Source organism: Cheilinus undulatus, linkage group 12 (assembly GCF_018320785.1).
Source record: "Cheilinus undulatus linkage group 12, ASM1832078v1, whole genome shotgun sequence".
In the NCBI taxonomy this organism is placed as follows: Eukaryota; Metazoa; Chordata; class Actinopteri; order Labriformes; family Labridae; genus Cheilinus; species Cheilinus undulatus.
The window spans coordinates 6,818,170-6,839,204 of record NC_054876.1 but is presented as its reverse complement, the minus strand read 5'-3'; the positions used below and the strand labels follow the sequence as shown (position 1 = coordinate 6,839,204).

The following is a 21,035-nucleotide window of genomic DNA, read 5'->3' as shown; positions in this document are numbered from 1 at the left end:
TGTAACCTTTGTTTCATGGATTCATCATGTCTGAGATTCCTTGAACCCACTCTGTCTTTGGTAAAAAGCTTTCAGTGTTTTTGCTCCATCGTCTTGGTCTGAGGTACAGGGTCATCTTAAGCTTGAGTGTTGCATTAGTTTAGGAGATTTTGAATCTAGGATTAAGAAACATCTGACCAGTATATGTACATGTTTTTTCTACTGAATCTTCTACTGAAAGATTTGTTGATTGATGTAACCTTGTTGTTATGTTCTGTTATTTGTCATATGTGTGGAACTTGTCCTGCTGCCATCTTGGCAAGGACTCTCTAGTAAAAGTTTTTTTTTTTTCATCTCAGTGGGAATTATACTCAATAATGAAAGGCTAAAGAAATAAATAAAAATGACCCTTGGGGAAATTTATCTTCGACTTAAAGTGATGCACACAAAAGTTGCTAATAATAATAATCATCTGAATGTATTTTTAGTTCTGGTGCGGTGTCAGATAGATTATAACTGATTGGGACACATCGCACCCAAAGTCCAGGAATCGGCTGTATTAGAATTACCATAGTTTACTACAATATTATCAATTTCCAGCTATTGGGATTTCAATCTATTAAGGTACTTCAGTCCTTCTAAAAATAACGTTAAAAAGATCAGGAGTACATGGGTTAAAAGGGTCCAAAAAGTGGACATGTGTCCCAAGCGTTGCTTTTTTAATGCAACAGAGCATAACAGGCTTAATATTTTTAAAAAAGCATAAAAATTTAAGTTGTTTCTCCTAATAAACATATTCAAAGCTGTGATAACTCCTTTCAAGGAAGTCAAATTTTCATGTAGTATAGAAACTATTTCATCTTTTTTTTACATCACAAACATCAGATTTTTTACTCTTAAACTGGCACTGAAAGAGTTATATTCCTATGAAATAAGCAATATTTGATCTTAATGATCAGGTCTGGTCTTGATTAAAAACATAATGCGAAAAAAAACTTTTTAAAAATCACATTTGTATTTTTTATTGCTGTTTTGTACTTTTTATTATATAAACCCCGAATGTGATATTTCAGTAGAATCTTTAAAAAATTATTTTGAATGAAAATCTAAGTTGCTGATCACACTTCAAGGGAATTAAATTTGTATTAAGTGTATGAGAAATATTTCTATTCTTGTGTTTTTACATTACACACATAAGGGGTTTTACAGATAAACTGGCATTTTAAGGGTTAAATTCCCCCCAAAATAGTCAATATTTTATTTGTATGATCAGATGTTAGCTTAAAACAACGCAAAAAAAAGGAAAATAAATTAATAGCTTTGTTTTTGTTTTCATTAAAATTTGAAAATAGTTAGGGAGGAAATGAAAAAACCCTAACCTCGACATAATGTACCGTTTTGTCTCGGTTCATTAACCCTGATGTAGAAGTCTTAGCATATGGTATAAAGGTTTCAACTGAAGAGCATTAACCAAAATTAATAGCGTTTTTCTTCCTTAAAAACTACAAATATTCAACAGTTTTGAGTATTCATCGTAGTTATTACAGACGGTAAAATAGTCCAAAGTTAGTGCTAAGCGTCTACCTGTTTAATACCAGTTCGTTATCAATCAAAATAACGGGCTAAGCCGTTAGCATAATTCCTAAAATAACCGTTATTCCTCCGCACCTGTTTCTCCGTTGTTATCTCTTATTTCATCTTACCTTCAGCTTTATGGCACGGCTCCACCAAACGCTGGCATCACCTTTGTCAGTCTGGAAATAAAAACCCGGTAAAACTATCCCGGCTTGACTCACAGCTGAACTCACGGAGTGAACTTTCCCGTTAACTCACATCACCGTTTACTAACGGCGGGAGTGATGCTGCTACGAGTCCACGCGCCGGAGGAGGTGCTGCTTTCACTGACACAAACGGGTTTCCTGTGCAGATAGCGTCCTATGTTTACAGCGGCTTTATTTAAGTTTTTATGGTCTAGACTTATGAGGAAAACATGTGTGCGTTAGTCATTTTGATCACCATGAATCAAGCGTCAAACTTGTAGATTTTTTGTCAAGTTAAACTGGTTTGTTTTGTGTGTGAACGTATCTTTCATGTTATTTACGAGGGTAACTGAAGGCAGCAAAAGCGCTAGAAAGTGCGCGTCTGCAGTTGTTTCTCCACTACTATTGGACAAATGAACTAAACATTACTGACATATTTACATTTATAACCACCCTCAGCTAAGTTGTGTCTACTAGTGTTAGGGAGAGAGAAGAGAAACTTGAACGTTTGGATTTGTAACTATACTATTTGCATGATAGTATTTGCATGATATCAGATTATTCATTCCCAGTGACTATGTCAGCTTTTCTTTCACGTCCGGTAAAAATGAAGATATGTGCAGTGCATTAAAAAAATATTCAGATCCCCTTCAGCCTTTTCAATTTTGTTATGTTTCCACCTGGTGCTACAGTAATTTTTTAATCTTCATTAATCTATACTTAGTATCCCATAATGACAAAGTGAAATCAGTATTTTGGGTTTGTTTTTTTTTGTTTTTTTACAAATTTAATAAAATAAAAAAATGAAATATCAAATTGACAAAGGTGTTCAGACCCTTGCAAAAACGCCTGAAATTTAGCTTAAGGGACTCTAATTTCTCTTGATATTTGCTGAGATTTTCTACACCTTGTTTGTAGTCCACCTGTGGTAAACTAAATTGATTGCATGACTTGGAAAGAGACACACTTCCCAGTTTAAGGGCTCACAGCTGACAATGCATGTCAAAGCAAAAACTAAGCCATAAGGTCAAAGGAACTGCCTGAGAGCTCAGAGGCAGGATTGATACAAGGGGCACATCTGTGGAAGGCCCCAAAAAATCTGCTGCACTGAAGGTTCCCAAGAACACAGTGGCCTCAATAATACTCAAACTCTTCCAACAGCTGATCACCCCATCAAATGGAGCAATTGGGGGAGAGAGCCTTAATAGTAGAGGTGACCAAGAACCAAGAAGGACCAAATTGTCTGTAGTTCATTAATAATACAAGAAGATTATGGTTCATGGTAACTCACTCTGTATCAAACCCAGTTTATTCTCAATAGCAGTTAACTTAGCAGTTAATTTAGCAGTTTTTGCTTACTAAAAGCCATTACAGTTTATGTCAAGTATGCATTGGCTGCTGTACATGTTGATAAATTATCAGCTTTTATTGACTGAGCCTATGTTATAAGTCATTCACACAATGTTTTTATTATTGGTTTGCTGTTGTAAAATGATAAAAGATGTTTTTTTAATCATCTGCAACTCTTAGAAATAATGCCCCTAAAAGATTGTTGTATTAAGTGTGTGTAGCTTTCCAGTAGAGCACTTGTCTTTCATTTATTTGGAGATAAAAACATGACATAGAAATCAAAAACACAGATGACAAAATAAAAACCTCCCGATACACATATTGTTGTGGATATCATAACTTATTAATTTATTTTCTTAATTTATAACTGATTCATGACTTTGGAAAATGTGGAAAATGTGCATTAGTTTAGACATCATGATGCTTTTTTTTAAATTATTATTATTTTAAGATTTATTTTTGGGCCTTTTCGTACCTTTATTAGCTAGAGGAGGACAGTGAATAGACTTGGAAACAGGGGAAAGACATGCGGTAAAGGGCCACAGGCCAGATTTGAACCCGGGCCGGCCGTGTACATGGTGCACGCTCTAAACCACTCGACCATCCACGAGCCCCATGATGCTGTTTTTTTTTTTTTTTTTTTTACAAATTATGAAACTGCATAGAAAAGGACATAATATACCAGTACTGAGTGAAAGTGCATTAGTCATAAAGTTTCAGGCAAACAAAGAAATAATGAAAAGAGAGTAAAAGGAAATAGTTTTTTTAATATTCAAATACAAGTTTTTTGTTATTTAGAAAATAACTCTGCTAAGCACAAGCAAAATCTGAGTATTCACCATATCTAAGTTTATAAAAAAAGTGCATATAAAAACACCAATTAAGGCACACTGTAATGGATATATTTATAGTGCATTAAAATCAAGCATCCAGTTACTAGACTAAGGCGTTTTTGTGTTGATCATGCTGGTTAGACTTAAAGTAAAGGCTTGTATGTTTTCTCTGCAGAGGTCCTCCATCTAAGAGCTGCTTTTTGTGGGTTTGACAATCACTGAGCTGCCGCTGAAGATCGTTTGGTGGAAGCCATTCAGGAACATGTTCTTCAGCCGGTGCAGGAAGTGAACATATCTCACCCCGGGTCCGTAACCAGAGAACACGTGTGACACCTGCAGGCCAACAGAGAGATGCACAGAGAGAAAACAGAAACCTTCAGTGCAGGAAGACAGGAGGAGGAAAACTGAAGTTAACCCCAAGTCATTAGAAAATTGTTTAACCTAATTTTGCTGTAACTTGCTGTTTAAGACAGAATAAGTAGCTACTCCTGCACCAGTGGTCTCAACCTATTGTCCTTACTGGCAAAATCTCAACATAACAGGCCAACATACGCTGGTTCTTCACTAAAGATCTACGCCTAAACCATCTATTATTATGACAGTTTATTAGGGCCTCTCTAGAGAAAAAGAGGAATGTTCATTTTCAAGTAAAAAACTCCTCAAAATTCTCAAGTTTTAAAAGTTTTTAACTTACGAGAAAAAAACCAGACATTTTTACTTTAAAAGTCATAAATGTATATGAACCAAAACATAGTCGTTTAAGATTTTAAAGTTCAAAATCCAACTACCGTTTTCAGCTAGGTTTCTTGTAAATGTATGGCTTTACACTATTGTAAATTTAAGATTTTTAAATATTTGAAATCTTTGAGTTTCTAATATCCCAACTGAAGACTTAAACCTGGAAATTCAGAGTTTATTTTCCTGTAAATTTATGACTCTATCACCTCAAAAATGTATTTTTCCCTAAACATTTTGACTTTTTTTTTGCTAGAAAAATTAACAGATTAACAGATAATCTCTTAGGTGAGCCCAAATATGCTGCCATACATTACGTTTCTTATCATGATTTAAAAAAAACATGTACATTTAATTTGACAGCATCAGAGCAGACAGGGTCCCACTGTTCCCCTGAGATCTTTGCCGCCCCCCTTGACCCCAGGTTGAGAACCACTGCCTTCCACTACAGCTGTACTGTACTATAAGGACCCACTGACTCACCTCCTTCCAGTTGTGTGAGTACTGGCTGCGGTCCTCGGTGGGCTGAACAGAGTGCTCTGCGATCACCGTGCTTTTGTCTGCTCCCAGTAACTTCACATGAAGCTCGTAGATCTTATCATGCAGCTGGCTCTCCTCATACCTGAGGAAAATAACAGATAAGACCACCCAAGCTCCAGGCTTGTAAGAAAAGCCTCCATAAGAGCTACTAAGGCATAAATAGCATCACTGGAATGGCACAACGGAGGGCTGCTAAAAAAAAGTAAGCTGCTATGATTTATGGTTCAAAAGTTATTCAGGTTTTCGTGACCTCTGCCAGTTCTTGTCGTACATGACAAAAAGGAAAACTTCTAGTATTTGCCTTGTGGTTCTTGAACTAAATATGACATGGATATATTATTTTCATTAAATTAAAAAGAGCCAACATGTTTACTTAAATGCATGCAAATAAATGACTACATATTTAGAAATTAATAAATGCATCTTGATATTAAGTGTTACCTTTAATTGTAATGCATCTGCCTGCATATAAACTGTGCAAACTTGAAGTCAAACACCTGTCCATGCATTTACTTCTCAAACAGTTTATGAGGCAGTCCTCCCTGTGACACATAAATGAGTGGACTGTGAAATGTTCAGTACACAGTGTTGTCTACATGTGTAAAGGAGGCGCTGATAGGGCCACAGTGATAAGAAATCACACTCTATGTTATAAAGACAGGAGCTGGGAGGAGGTGCTCATTGACCCACCAGTCCTGGATGACAATTTCAGGCTGAAACTCATCCAGCAGCTCGTCCCACAGTCCCTCCGCCTTCAGGTCCACCACCTGCTCCATGGAGAACCAGCTGAAATCAAGAGAAAATTACAAATTAAAACTACGTATCGTTCGAAATAATAGCTCAATATGAAAATTCAGATATCTGCAAAGTTTGTCAAATTTGCCATGCTACTATTGTGACAGGGGTACTGGGAAGAAATTCAGAAGTAACCCTAAGGAGGGTCTAAAAACCCCTATGATGCAAGTCCTCCCCACAACAAACAATGCCACCTGTCACATATTTAAGGTTAAAGGAATACTAAATAAACTAGCACTCAAGCTGGAACTTTGTACCATATACAGAATTTAACAACTTTATACATACTTGACCACGTACAAAAGGACTGCAGCGTGTGGCAGGAATGTTCAAAATTAGAATGTGAAACACTCAACAGGACTTTGGGTTGGATAAGAAACATATAGCTTTAAGAAAAGTACTTTGAAATGTTGTAACAGGTTGGATTTATACTGAATTATTTCATTTCAGTACTATAGTTTCACTAAGAAAAAGTTAAGCCGACTGTGGAGCAACACAAGTTGATGACTTCAGCACTGGAGAGGAGCCGCAGTAAACTGAGGTCACATCAGAATCAAAGATGTGGCTGCAGTTCAAGTCTAAGACATTACTACTTCCACTTCAAGGCAGGAGAGCAGCCTCACCCTTCCTTTTCTGCAACATCCTACCTGTGTGAAATGGGTTTCTATTGTTGCATTCATCAAGACAATACACAGAAAAAAGCTGGACATTGAAAATAGACTGAGAGGCATTCTCACAACTGCATCCAGGACCCGAGAAACTCTGTGGCACAAAACAAGCCCACAGAAATTACTGAAACTATTGCAGGACAGGAAGTAGAAATCTTTAAAAATGTTCACCAGGTGTATCTTCAAGAAGTTGCTTATCTTCAGAGTCAGACTTTTTAAACTCTGTTTAAGGCAATGGTTATTGTTATTTCTACAAAATGTTTCTGTGTTGTAGTCTACCGAAATTTGTCAGCAGAAATCATGACTGATGGTGTGTTTTTCATATGTTTACATGTTGATTTCAACATAAACAGATTCCCCACTTGTGGTAAAATGATCACAGCAGTATGTGAATGTCGCATGAACAGTTAAAGTTGACCTGCTGTGCAATATAGCTTGAATTCTAAATCAAAGAGAATAACTGTAACTTTATTGCTAAAATATCAGAAAAAGTATATTGTGTGATAAATTGTTATGTAAAAATGATTTTATTTTTGTTTGTTTTAAAAAATAAAGCATTCATTCATTCATGTTTTGATTCAAACACAGAACTAGAATTTAGAACACCATGGCATCATAGTGGATCTGTTCTGCTATGATCTTTTTAAAACTCACTCCAGAAAGTCCCTAAAACAGTAATTTCAGTCCAGACAACACTCAGGAGCAGTCACACTGAGACTTTGACAAGAAAAATTCGTTGCTACTCGCAAAGATTCGTACAAAACGACTCTAAAAACCTGACAGATGGAGACTTTACAAGAACAAACTTGTTTGGTGGTAAGTATTTTTTAGTTGATTTAGTTTAAAAAAAAAAAAAAAAAGGCAAATCAAAGACATTTTTACTCACTTATGTTGCTTAAAAATGAAAATATAAAATATTGCTTCCTGTGCCAAAAAAATAAAGTCAGTAAGGAGCCATATTTTGAAAACTTTCTATTTAAAGGAAAAAAGCTGTCAAAACAAGTGCTGTGTAACAAGTTTATTATAGTTCAAAAATAATTTTAGTTAATTGGAGCTAAATAAAAACTAAGCTCTACCAAAAAAAAAAGAAAACTTACTTAAACTGTACAATGTGCTTACAAAACTAACTGAAATAAAATAGAAATAGAGGCAAAATATCCCTAGTTTCAGTCTTTGAATAAACCATACTAACTAGCACCTATACCCATGCCCATAGAGTGAAAATGGCCTGAACTGATTGTTTAAGACTTCACACAGTGGTAGTTTTAAGCCTGGAGCTGTATTCAGACAGTATCCTAAATAAATGAATAATAAGTGAAGAGAAGCCTGTTTGAATATGTTTTAAAAAATGAATGATGTTCTCTCAGCTCTGGCATGCATAAAAAAAAACTAAAACTAACGCTAAAAATAATAAAAACTAAACTAAAACTAAGCATTTTTCCAAAATAAAAACTAAAGCTTAACTAACAAACCAGCAGTAAAAACCAGTTAAAACTAAAGTGAAATTCAACACAAGAAGTGAAAACAAAATGAAAATAAAAACTATCTAATCACAATCACAATGTCAGGCTGTGTAATTATATCACACGAAAGGCTGCAATTATTTTTGTATGAAGGTTTACAAAAATGTCTACAGAAAGGCCTTTAAGTTTAAAACAGTGCCAGTAATGCACACTGTGAGGTCTGTTAGGTCTTATATCCCAATCGCAATCATAAATTGCTGTATTATCCAGAAGGAAAATGCAAATTAGTCAGGGTTTATACAGAAAATCAGACACTGAATTTAAAACATTTGAGTACCTTTTTCAAGACCCTCTTCATACGTTTCAAGATGCTATCACACCTTCAATTTCCTGCCCATCACATTAGCAACACAGCTATGTTAGTGTTTTGGGTAACTACCTGGTAATTTTATAGTCATGAGTGGTAATCATCTAGTCATAAGTTGCCATTTTGCCTAGAAATAGCTTAGAAATATGATAATATCAAAGATGTATTTAGAGAGTGATAGAGTATTAATTATCAAAAAATCTGTAATACTGTGGCAATTCTCTGGTAATTAGGTGGTATTTCACCCTAAAAAATGAAAAGTACTCAAGAAGGACTTACTGTAATCTAATAATAATATAATAATAACTTTATTTATACAGCACTTATTAAAACACACAGTTACAAAGTGCTTCACAAAACTCAAAAAGGGCAGACAGATCAGGAATTACTTGATATATCGTACATTATTAACTAGATAAATACTTACTTAGAATTACAGAGTTATTACTTGTTAAAATGCCAACTTATTTCTAGGTTATTAACACCTTATTCTTGAGGCAATACTAGATAAATTCACTTCTTACTGTAAAATTACTGGGTAATCAGGGCCTGCTAAAATAAGGTGCTACTGTGTTTTGTGCTGATTGAGAGATAAAAATGTGACAACATAGAAGAGCAAATGTGAGTAGTATTTGTTACTGTATGAAAATTCAGGTTTCCTGGGGCATTCTTTGACTGGACTATGCTTAAAAAAATACATTGTTCTAATGACATAAAGCAGCAGCCAATGGAAAGTCTGATTTTTCTACATGAGTGGTCTAAAAGGAGTCACACTACAACCTAGAAAATCCTTTCTTAAAGTTTTTTACTGCATTTAACTTTAAATGTAGAACAGCTAAGAGTGTGTGTTGTTGGATTTAGTACATTTTTAAAGCCCTGACTACTAAATCAGACTTAAATGTGTCTAGTGTGTAGCCAGCCCTCCTATGATAAACACTGGTTCTGCACCAGACAACAGCAGCCAGAGCTTGCCATGGGTCTTAGAATAAGGTGGATAGCTGTAGGAGTTTAAATTGAATCACAATAATTTGAAACATTACAACTGATCTTATAATTCTGTTTCTTTTAGAAAATTACCCCTGATGTTAAAACTGCCACCCAGAGTGAGGAGATCCAGCTGTGTGAAACAGCAGGATCTTTTCCTCCAGCTCTCAGCGGGCAGATGGCAGCAAACGCCGCTCCACTCCCAGTGGAGAAGACCTGGGCGAATATTGTTCTGGAGCAAGAACAAATCTCCAAGATGAGGACAGAGCTGAAAAAGGAGTTGCAGAGGACGGCCAGTGAGAGGGAGGCCTTCGAAAGAGAGCATCTCCAAATGACCGAGGCGAGAAAAGCCTTCAACACTGAGAAGGAGAGCATGGAGAGCGAACGAAAGAAGTTCAACAAAGAGCTGAAGGCCAATCAGAGAAAAAGAAATGCCTTCAAAAAAGAGCAGGATGCCATGCTAGAGCAAAGAAAGGCCTTCGAGATGGAGAAGAAAGAAATGGCTTCCATCAGAGAGGTCTACTCTAAAGAGAAGTCCGACCTCAAGGAGATGAGGAAGGCTTTTGATTTGGAGAGACAGAACATTGAAAAAGAAAAAGAGAAATTCAACAAAGAATTAAGAGAGCATCGAATGAAAAGAAAGGCCTTCGAAGCAGAGGAGGACAACATGCTCGATGACAAGGAGCTGTTCAAGGCAGAAAGAGAGGAAATGTCGATGATGAGGAAAGCCTACATTAAAGAAAAGCTGGTCATCCAGAAAAGTAGAGATGCTCTCCTGGTGGAGAAAGCCGCCATAGAAAAAGAGAGAAAGGCCTTCAAAAAAGAACTGAAGCAAAAAAATAAGAGGAGAAAGGCTTTCAATGATGAAAAAGACGCCATGGAGAAGGCGAGGAAGGCCTTTGAGACTGAAAAGGAGGAGATGGAGAAGACACGGAGAGCCTTCACTGAGAAGAAGCTGGAACTCCAGAAGAGAGAGGCTCTGACTAAAGAGGAGGACTCAGTGATGCCGATGACCATCAAAGCCAGAGCTGGCAGCGTGTCACAGACCTCTTCTTGTGTTGTCTCTGTCTGGGCCTGCAAGGATGGGAATGGGAACTGCAGCTGCACTAAGCCACCTAAACTCAGAGGATGGCTGAAGGCAGGAAGCATCCCAACCATGACCTTTTACAGGCGGACAGTTTAGGCATTTTCTCTCAGTGCCTAAAGTGTAAATAAAATGTGTGAACTGCATATGAAAGTATTTATTCTTGTGCTATAAACTGTAAGAAACTAATTATAGAAATTTTAAATCATCAAAAATATTTGTGTGGGCAGAGGATGAGAAGAAAAGCTGATGTGAGCCTCCGTGTTTTTAACTGGTGTGATTTGAGGTCATCAGACCAAAACAGGGGTTTATAGCCCCCAGTACTTTTATAAATAGTTTTTTTTTCTATTTAAAATATTTTTTTGGCAATATTACACATGAAATAATGTGGTTTATACATCCAGGTAAAGTCCAGCACTGATTCCTGTTGGCTTACTCCGATAATAGATGGAAAAAATGTTTTCTAAGGTGCTGTAAAAAAGTATTTAACACCTTCCTGATTCTTTTTCTTAAATATTTGCACATTTAAATATATCAGATCATCAAACACATTTTAATGTTAGACAAAAATAACAAATGTTAATAAAATATATGATTTTTAAATAAGGATTTCATTCACTAAGGTGAAAAAGCTTCTAAACCAACCTGGCCCTTTAAGAAAAAGTCATTGCCAACCTTTCTTAAATCATGAATTTACTGTGTTTATCCATATTTTTTTCTTGGAAAGCTGAGTTCAACTTCACTTTCCACACTCAGGCCTCAGACCTTTAGGATCCAGAAATCCCTTAAATAGAAACCTGTCTGATAGTGAAGTAGGCTAAAAGATCTTAAAAAGAAATCCATCATGGCGCCATCTAAAGAAAATCAAGAATAGGTCTGGGCAATTAACTGAAGTTTGGATTAAATCACAATATGACCTGCTGCAATATTCTACATCATGCAAACATTCAAATGCAATTTTTTAGAATAGCGAACAAAAAAATCCTACTTTCCTTTTTAATGTATGTTTTTCTTAATCAGAGAATAAGACAATAAACCACTCCCTTTGATAGAAAAATACATAGCGGATGTGCGACATGAGCCATAAAAATCACAATTAGGTATTTTTAAAATTGTTCAGCCCTAGTTTAATCCAATGTGTTGGTTTAATATGGAATGATTTAATGTTGTTGTTTGTTGAAAAACACATAAAATAAGGAACTAAAAAATAATCACCTATTGAATCACAATGATAGGGAAAAAAATGCAATCAAATTGTTTTTCAAAATCGTTCAGCCCTATTTAAGAACAGATCAGAAACAAAGTCAATGATATCTATCAGTCTGGTTAAGGTTACCAAGGCCTTTATAAGACTTTGGGACTCCAGTAAACCACACTGAGAGCTGTTATCTACAAATGGAGAAAACTTTGAACAGCAGTGAACCTTCCCTGGAGTGGCCGGCCTACCAAAATTACCTCCAAGAGCACAACGAGGACTCATCCAGGAGGTCACAAAAGAACCCAGAACAACATCTAAAGACCTGCAGGCCTCACCAGCTGTGACATTATGGGTGGGCCTTATGGGCCTGAACAAACCCACTAGTCCATTTGGCCCACCCTAAAAGTTTGGGTGATAATACTTTCCTTGCTTATACTTCTATATTATTTACCTATTTGAATATTATTTAAAACCTAAAATAATATTTTCCCTTTAAAACTTGCCAATTCATGATTATGTAGCTATCAGGTGGTACGTCATTTCCAATCATATCAGGACATTTTATGCTTGTTAAACTAGTGCTGAGCACTGGAGTGCGTTTCTCAGATGATCATCAGATGATCCATGAGAGAGAGAGAGAGAGCTACATGAGAAGGAGAGGGACTCAAGTTAAAAGTTAGAAACATCCTAAGGTTTTGACACCACCTCTCTCTCATCAGTCTCATCCACTGTGACTGACACTGCACCTGCTGAGAGTCACCTGCCATTTTCATAACTGGATTAACGTTTTTAATGACACGGCAAAAAAATGCCAAAACAGATGAGAAAGACACAAGTTAGTGTCTCCCTTCTCGCTCACTCTATTTCTGTGATCAATAACCAAATAATAATTCATCCTCATCATTAAAAAGAGAGAATTTTCCTCCACGGAGGTCAAAGAACAGTCCTCTGATGATTTATTCATGGGTCTTTAGCATAGCAGAAAATGAATGAAATAATATTTCTGCATTGGCCAATAAAAACTGTGTGCTCTACTAGCATTATTAAAATTCATATGGTTCTTTAGTTGTCAGGTAAACAAAAAGCTGTCTCTGCTAAATATTTCAAACATCTCCAGCAACGTCTTTTAAAAAAGTAAGCAATGAAACACATTTGTCTATATGAAAGGAGGGCAGTTTAAGTTTTGATATATTAAAAGGCCCATCCAAAGTTGTAACCCTGGTGTTGCGCCTAGGCCTCACTTGACTCAGTTAAGGTCAGAGATCATGATTCAACAATCAGAAAGACCCTGGGTAAAAATGGCCTCATGGTAGAGTTCCAAGGCCAAAACCACTGCTGACAAAAAAGAAACACAAAGGCGCGTCTCACATGAGACAAAAAAAAATAAAATTAAAAAAAAAAAACAAAAAAACACGATGATCCCCAAGACTTGTGGGAAATGTTCTGACTGATCAAACAAAAGATGAACTTTTTGGAAGAAGTGTATCCTGTCACATCATGAGTAAAAATAACACAGCATTTGATAACAAAGAACATTAACTTGACAAGCCAGATGGGCTTCCCTGCTTAGGCTGCTGCCCACACGACCCGACGTCATATAAGTGGAAGAAGAGCAATGGCTGGATGGATGAATGAGAAAAAATGAAGAAAAATGGGTCCAAATTGTGCAAAAATTGATGAAAAGTGACAAACAATAGTGGCAAAATTAGGTGGGTAAAGTGGTTAAAAATAGCACAAATAACTACTTTCAACATTAGAACCCAATAATAGTTTGTCCAAAAAAATCTATGTGCACTTTTTAATTACTTTGATTTCACTAAGAAAACTCACCAACCATGGTTTTGTTACATTTAACTCATTTTATGCATGTATGTTCAGGAAAATGGGCTGAATAAATAAATTAAAATCATTTAAAAAATATTCCTAGTTTCTATTTAGGCATCAGGTGATCCCCTCTCAGTGTCTCATGACCCCCAGGGGGGTCCTGACCCCCCACATTGAGAACCCCTGTTTTAGAGCGCTGAGCAATGGTCCAGTTTTTTTCTCCTTATTCCAGGAGAGGCGCTGATGACGCCGTCTGTGGCTCAGAAATGGGTCAACTCTAGGAGCATGACACTTGTAGTCCATTTCCTGGACCCGTCAGTGTGGTGGTTCTTGATTCCACTGACTCCAGCCTCAGTCCACTCCAACTTCACTGACTAAATCTGTGACTGAAAATGTTCGATGACTATCTTTCTTTTCCATGAGGAAGTCAAGCTAAGATGAGCTAAAAACAGATGTTTAGTGATAAAAACTCTGACAAAAGTTAAGCTTAGTTTCCCTTAAGGAGACTAAAACAAGACTGAAACTGACGACTGGACATTGAAAATCTATGATATTTCTCCACCGTATGTACAGTATAAAGTATGTCAGGATTTCATCAGTACATTTTAAATCATTTAAAGCATTGATGGTTTATTGTCCTGTAACACCCACCTGTATCGTCCCGCCTGACCGACAGCACCAGGTGGGATGCTGCTTGTGTCATAGGGGAGGGTTTCTGTGCTTGTTGTCCATCCACTGAAGCTGCCTGCAGATTAAAAGAGATGTAAACCCACTCTTAACAAACATACTTCATATTTTTAGAGTTTTTCCCTCTCTAGTGTCTTACCTTCAGGTTCAAACCGTGGAGGTCCACGGTCTGGCACTTGGGGCAAGTCTGGTTCAGGTGGAGGGACATCTTTGCTCACACCTTACAGAAAAAAAAAACACAAAAAGAAGGCTGAAAATGGAACCACACCTTCTGACATCTCTGGAATCCCACTGTAAACATCACAAAGCTGAATAATCTATCTCTGTGACAGGGTCACTGGGTGTGTCTGTGAGAGAACAGAGTATTAGTACAGCACAGTCACGTCTGCAGGCTGGGACACTCATTTATCACTGGTTATTGTTGGTGCCACCAGAGAACTGGAGTTCATTCAAATGTTAGGCTGAGATTTAAAAACATAGAGATTCAGTTTAAAAGATCAGGGAGGTTTTCTGCGGTGTCATTGGTAAAAAATAATGGTCATTACTATGTTTTCATGAGTTTAGAACTCCTAAAAGTAAGATTTTTATGCACATCTTTGTATCTAAAGAAAGAAAAAGTTGGGTTATATTCCCCCACCAGAGTCTCACCCAGACCTGTTCTACAATGCTGACTGGTGAAAGCCTGCTGATCAAACACAGGCCTTTAAAGCAATCCTCCTCAAACTATGCTGTTCTTCAAGAGTGTTGCATTATGTCCTGTCAACACTTGCTCCAATGGGAAATCACCACCATTTTCGAGTACGACATGCTGCAGCCAAGTGTGGTCACAAAATCAAGTGCTGTGAAAAAGTACTTGCCCTTCCTGATTGATTATTTTTTCAAATCTATCACACTTAAAAGTTTCAGATACAGAGACAGAGATAACTGAAGTACACAAAAAATGACAATTTCATTTGTTGAGAGAAAAAGCTATCCATGGAGGCAGATGGAGAGAGAAATGTGTGAATGAGAGATGCAGAAGGAGACAGAAGAGCAATACAGCGCTGGGCTAAAGGGGCACTCAAAGTGACACATAAAATGTCATTTTCTGGTTATTTTACTGCAGTTTTGCTCTTTATAACAACAAAAAAACAATTTCAACTTGACATAATGATAAAGGGTATTTGTATTGAAGTGGCGCTGGTCTTAAGTCCCTTTACCATCTCAGTAAAACGTTCACATTAGCATTAGTGTTTTATTTTGTGATGGGGAGGGGGCGATACATAAGGGGGGATAAAGGGGAAAACTTTCTGCAACACAGCCAAATGAAGGGCTCATGGAAGTCAGCAAAATCATTGTCTATTGCAAAGTCCAGCTGTGATAACCACACTTTAGTTTTAACCTGAATAATAACCACTCTTAACAAATTAACAAATATGTGTTTTTTTTTTAATTCATGCAGGAGTATATAGCAAACTGTTTCTATTAAAATGAACTCAAATGGGTTAACAGAGGCAAAAATGGGCAGAACAAATCTGAAAATGCTGTTAAAATTCACTAAAGTGGACTGAAAGTGTCAAAAATGGACAGAAAGGGTCATAAAATGCTATTAAAATTGGTAAACATTAGTTCAAAGAGGAATTTCATTATCTGAAGTGGAAAATGGGTTAAAATGTTAAAAAAAAATGGGTTAACAGAGGCAAAAAGGCGGAAAATTGATAAAATAGGTTAAAAGTGGCAAACAGCCAAAAAAGGTAGCAAAAAGCTTTTTGTTAAATGTGGTTAAAAGTGGCAAAAAAAATGGTTAAAAAAAAACTGTGAAATGGGGTTAGTAGTGGCAAAAATGGGTTAACAAATGCAACAACACATGGAGAGTGAAAAAGGTTTAAAGTGGAAATTATAGGTTAACAGATGGGGAAATGGGCAGAAAATGGCAAATATGGGTTAAAAGTGTCGAAAACGGACAGAAAAGTGGTGTAAAGGGTTAATAAAGTGGTAAAATATATATAAAGTGGCAAAAAATTGGCAGAACAAATAATTCACTAAAGTTGAAATTGGGAAAAATTATACAAAAAATTGTGAAAAGGGGTTTGATTGTGGGAACAAATGAGTTAACAGAGGCATCACTGGGTAAAAAGTTGAAAATGGATTAAAGTGACAAAAATAGGCAGAATTGGCAAAATGCCATTTAAAAGGAGAAAATGGGGACAAATCTGGTTTAAAGAGTAGACATTTTTAGCAGGTGCAAGAAAAGATAGGTAGAAAGCTGCCAAAATTGGTTGAAAGTGGCAAAAACAGCCAGAAAAAGTGTGCTAAATTGATTTAGAAGTGGAAAATATGGGCAGAAATGCTGGTAAAATGCAATCAAATTAGGCAAAAAATTGGTTTAAAGAGGCAGATATTGGTTTAAAGTGGGAAAAAATGGGTTAACAGAGGGGCTAAATGTGCAGAAACGTGGTGAAAGGGTTGATAATGTGGCAAAATGGACAGAAAAGGTAGTACACTGTGATAAGAAAAATGGCAAAAACAGTTAAGAAATGGATAAAAACAGACAAAAAGGGGTTAAAAGGGATTACATTAGAAAAAAGGATAAAGTGGCAAAAAATGGCAGAAAAAAATAGTTAACTACAGTTTAATGTGGCAAAATGGGCTTAAAGAGGCAAAATTGGTTTAAAATGAAAAAAATGGGTAACAAAGGGGAGAAAATGGGCAGAAATGGGAAAACAGCCAGAAAAAAAGTGGTGAAAAGTGTTTTAGAAGTGGAAAAATGGATGGAAACTGTGGTTAAGTGCATTTAAATTTGTCATAAATGAGTTTAAATGGACAAAAATGAGTTTAAAGTGTAAAAAGTGGGTTAGCTGATACAATGTAAATTTCTTATCTTGACAACCCCCTAGAATAATAAATAAACACATCACAACAATTAGACACCTTTCCAGCCCTAACCATTACTGTAGACTGTATTTCAGGCTCAAATTAACCTTTGACAAAAAGCAGAATTCCTTTGTGCTTGTCCACATCAGAGCCTCTGATAATGCTGCAGCTATATTTGGCTCTAGTATTTATTTAAGCAGATAAAACTGAAGTCAGTTTACATTTAACAGCAATAGTGCAGTCTAGAATAAAAACTCAACAATTAAACCCAAATGACTGGACTCAGAAACAACAGCAGGACGAACCCTGTCAATAGATGTAACAACCGTTGGTTATTAGTTGCTCAACTAGGTGTGGAGAAACACAAGATGTCTGGCAATAACGCCCACTGCTTTTGCAATAAACCCTATCAGTCTTAATGCAAGACACTGGGCACATTATGGAGTGGTTTACCGTTAAAAAGCCATAGTGCAGTTCCTATAATAATGCTAAAGCTGATATGTACAGTAACATCTGCAGCAGTCAAACTGTCCGCCCTCTGCAGACATCGTTAGTGAACTCTGACCCTCCTCTGCTCACCACAACAGTCTAAAACACTCTCTGGATGAGGTTTTAACGTGTTAACGGCACTCTCTAAAGTCTCTGACGGTGTTTTTGTTACCGTGAGGTGAAGGGTTCTTCAGTAAATTCCTCCCCAGTGGTTTGGCTTCATACACGGTCTTCCAGTCCACGGTGTCGGGCAGAGGAGCTCCGTGGAGACTCCACTCTTCCTCAAATCTCTTCTTCCACTCAGAGGCAGACATGCTGAGGACACAACCCTGCAAAACTCTCAGTGAACAGGGAAGTGAATGAGGGCGTTTATTATATCCTACTACCGTGGTCTGCGTCACACCCAGTCAGCGTGCTGCTGCTGAGCTCTTAAAGATACAGCAGCTTTACGTCATGAGTTTATTAAAGGGGCGGGTCCTACGGAAGCCCTGACAGGTAAATGAGAAATCATTAAAAAAAACATCAGCTGATGTACATCCACACTGATTTCTCTGCTGCTGTTCAGAATTGAACATGATTTTGTCAGCATTCATTTTAAGGTCTATCTATTTACAACCCCAGTTCCAAAAAAGCTGGGGTGCTAAATGTCATAAACCCATACTTTATTCACAATAGAACATAAACAACAGATCAGACACTTAAACTGAGACATTTGACCATTTAATGAAAAATAATTGCTCATTTTGAATTTGATGGCAGTAGGGACAGGGCCATGTTTACCACTATGTAGCATCCCCTCTTCTTTTAACAACAGTGTGTAAACATCTGGGAAGTGAGAAGACCAGATGCTGGATAGTTAGTCTACTTTGCTGGATTTTTCTTTTTATAATGCTCCAAATGTTGGTGAAAAGTCTGGACTGCAGGCAGGCCAGTTCAGCACCTGGACTCTGGTACTGTGAAGCCTCGCTGTTGTGATAGATGCGGTATGTGGTTTAGCATTGTTTTTATGAAATAGTTGAGGCCTTACTTTAAAGAGACATCGTCTGGATGGGAGTGTATGTTGCTCTAAAACCTTTATACTCTTGCCATTATTGTTAGTGCCTTTCCAGACCATAGGCCACTGATCATCAACTGGTGGCCCAGGGGCCAAATCAGGCCCCCCACAGCTTTCTGTCCGGCCCCCAGAAGATCATTAAATTCAGAAAAGATGGAAAAGAAGATTTGTTGGCTTGTTAAATCCACCCCAAAAATGATTAATGTTGAAATTGTTTTAGAAAGACTTAACATTTGATCGTTCTTTATAGAAATGTAACTGCCAGCCATTATTAGTAAAAATAAATTAAATAGGGTAAGAGTTGGCAGAAATGTTGCAAAAATGGCCAGATAAAGTGGTGAAAAGGGGTTAAAGAGTGGCAAAATGGGTTGTAGAGTGGCACAAAGGGACAAAAAATTGACAAGAAAAGTAGTGAAAAGAGGTTGAAATGTTGCAAAAAAGAGAGGGAAAGGGGAAAAGAAGTAACAAAAATGGGTCAAAGAGTGGCAAAAAATGCAAAAAAGTAATTTAAATGGGATAAAAAATGGCAAAAATAGATTTAAAAAAGTAGCACAAAGGGGATAAAACATGCAGGAAAAGTGGTTTAAAAGGGGTTAAAGAATGGCAAAAATTAGGTTAAACTATCAAAAAGGGGTGAAAAGGGCAGAGATATGGCAAAAATATCCTGGCACAGTAGTGAAAAGGTGTTAAAGAGAGGCACACAGGGGCAATGATTAGCAAGAAAGTTGCAATAAAGGGTCAAAGAGTGGCAAAACGGATGAAAAGAGACAAAAACTAATAAAAAGGGGTTAGAAAGTGGCAAGAATAGAAGAAAAGTGGCAAAAGCTGATACAAGAGTGACAAAAAGGGGATAAAACATGCAGGAAAGTAGTTCAAAAGACATTAAAGAATGTAAAAAAATTTGGTTAAACAGTCAAAAATAGTGTCAAAAAGGGGTTAAAAGTGTCAAAAATGAGTTAATACTGGTGCTATGTGGGCAGGCCTGTCTTCTTGTGGCCTGCTGCACAATAATATGTTAAACAGACCAAAATATTTTCTAATTTTTGTTTATTTGAAGTCCAGCCCCTGAGTTTCTGCTGAAACTAAATGTGGCCCTTGTGCAAATGTATTTGATGACCTCTGCCATCAGCACTAATGTAACCCCATATGATCAGAGATACAGACTTTTGAACTGTTCGCTGATAACAAGCTGGATGGTCCCTTCACTCTCTTGTGCACAGGACACTGCGTCAATGTTTACCAAAAATAATTTTAAATTTTGATCCGTCTGACCACAGAACAGTTTTCCATGTTGTCTCAGTCTATTATAAATGAGCTTTGGCTCAGAGAACACGGCAGCGTTTCTGGATCGTGTTTACATATGGCTTCTTCTTTGCATGATACAGATTTAACTTGAGTTTGCAGCTGCCCAGGCCAACTGTGTTGACAGACAATGATTTCTGGTCATGTTCCTCAGCCCATGCAGTGATTTCCAGTACAGAATCATGTCTGTTTTTAATGCAGTGCCACCTGAGGGCTCCAAGATCTGACCATCCAGTATTGACCTTTGGTGTTGTCCCTTGTGCACAGACATTTCTCCAGATTATCTGGATCTTTTCATGATATTATGGACTGTACATGGTGGGATACTGTAATTTTCTGTTGAGGGACATTTTTCAGAAGTTGTTTCACAATTTTTAGATGCAGTTTTTGGCAGATTGGTGAACCTCTGCCCATCTAACCTGACCGACCACAGACTGTTCCATACATTCATTACATGGATAAAATTCACTTTCATCTGGGAAAGCTCCCATACAAAAAAAATCTCAGAAGAACATTCTGTCTGTCCCATCCGTGGCAGGCCAATAAGAAGGGCAAGACAAAACTGGGTAGCAGATATCTGTAGCTCCAGTGCTAACCTGACCTCTATAGGCTAACTCTAGTGTAGTTAATGAACAGAGGAGCTTATTGGTGGTCAAAACTCATGCCAAAGCCTATTTGGCATGCAAAAACATCTTCTCCACCAAGAGACGCTTTTAGTGTGGCTCTTTGCTCGTTTCATTAAAGAAATGTAGTCGAGATCTGATAAAACAGATGCTTTTCTACAGCTACATCTGAGGTAACTGCCTCAGCTGTAGCAGCCATTTTATAAACCCGCTTAGACAACTCAACTTAACCTGTAATGATCAAAAAACTGCAGGAAGAGGTCCAGAAAAGAGTGAAAACACCTTTCCTATCAAGAACAATTTTAAGTGTGGCTTGTTGCTTTTGTTTTAAGTAAGGCTGGACAGTCAATCAAAATCTGCTGCAATTTTTGTATCACAGAAGGTGCAATATTTCTGTAACCTGAAAACTTTGCCAAAATGCCAGTTTAAACTTATTTTGCAGCAGAG

The 21,035-nt window shown here is 37.1% G+C and overlaps 1 protein-coding gene across 1 annotated transcript; it reads right to left on the bottom strand.

The window, feature by feature from the left end:
- Window positions 1–3,836: 3,836 nt before the first annotated feature.
- nccrp1 (P1, F-box associated domain containing) lies at window positions 3,837–18,039 on the bottom strand. The gene is made up of 6 exons (XM_041801430.1): window positions 17,782–18,039; window positions 14,407–14,487; window positions 14,232–14,325; window positions 5,888–5,983; window positions 5,141–5,279; window positions 3,837–4,255 (listed from the first exon to the last, which is right to left on the bottom strand). Exons 1-6 carry the CDS (start codon window positions 17,921–17,923, stop codon window positions 4,109–4,111), a joined length of 699 nt encoding a protein of 232 aa, XP_041657364.1. The 5' UTR covers window positions 17,924–18,039; the 3' UTR covers window positions 3,837–4,108.
- Window positions 18,040–21,035: the final 2,996 nt, after the last annotated feature.

Coding starts and splice junctions, on each gene's coding strand:
- nccrp1 (XM_041801430.1), bottom strand. CDS start 17,923: ATGTCTGCCTCTGAGTGGAAGAAGAGATTTGAGGAAGAGTGGAGTCTC. Junction 14,488..17,781: donor GAAGAACCCTTCACCTCACG/GTAACAAAAACA, acceptor TTTTTCTGTAAG/GTGTGAGCAAAGATGTCCCT. Junction 5,984..14,231: donor GGTCAGGCGGGACGATACAG/GTGGGTGTTACA, acceptor TCTTGATTTCAG/CTGGTTCTCCATGGAGCAGG.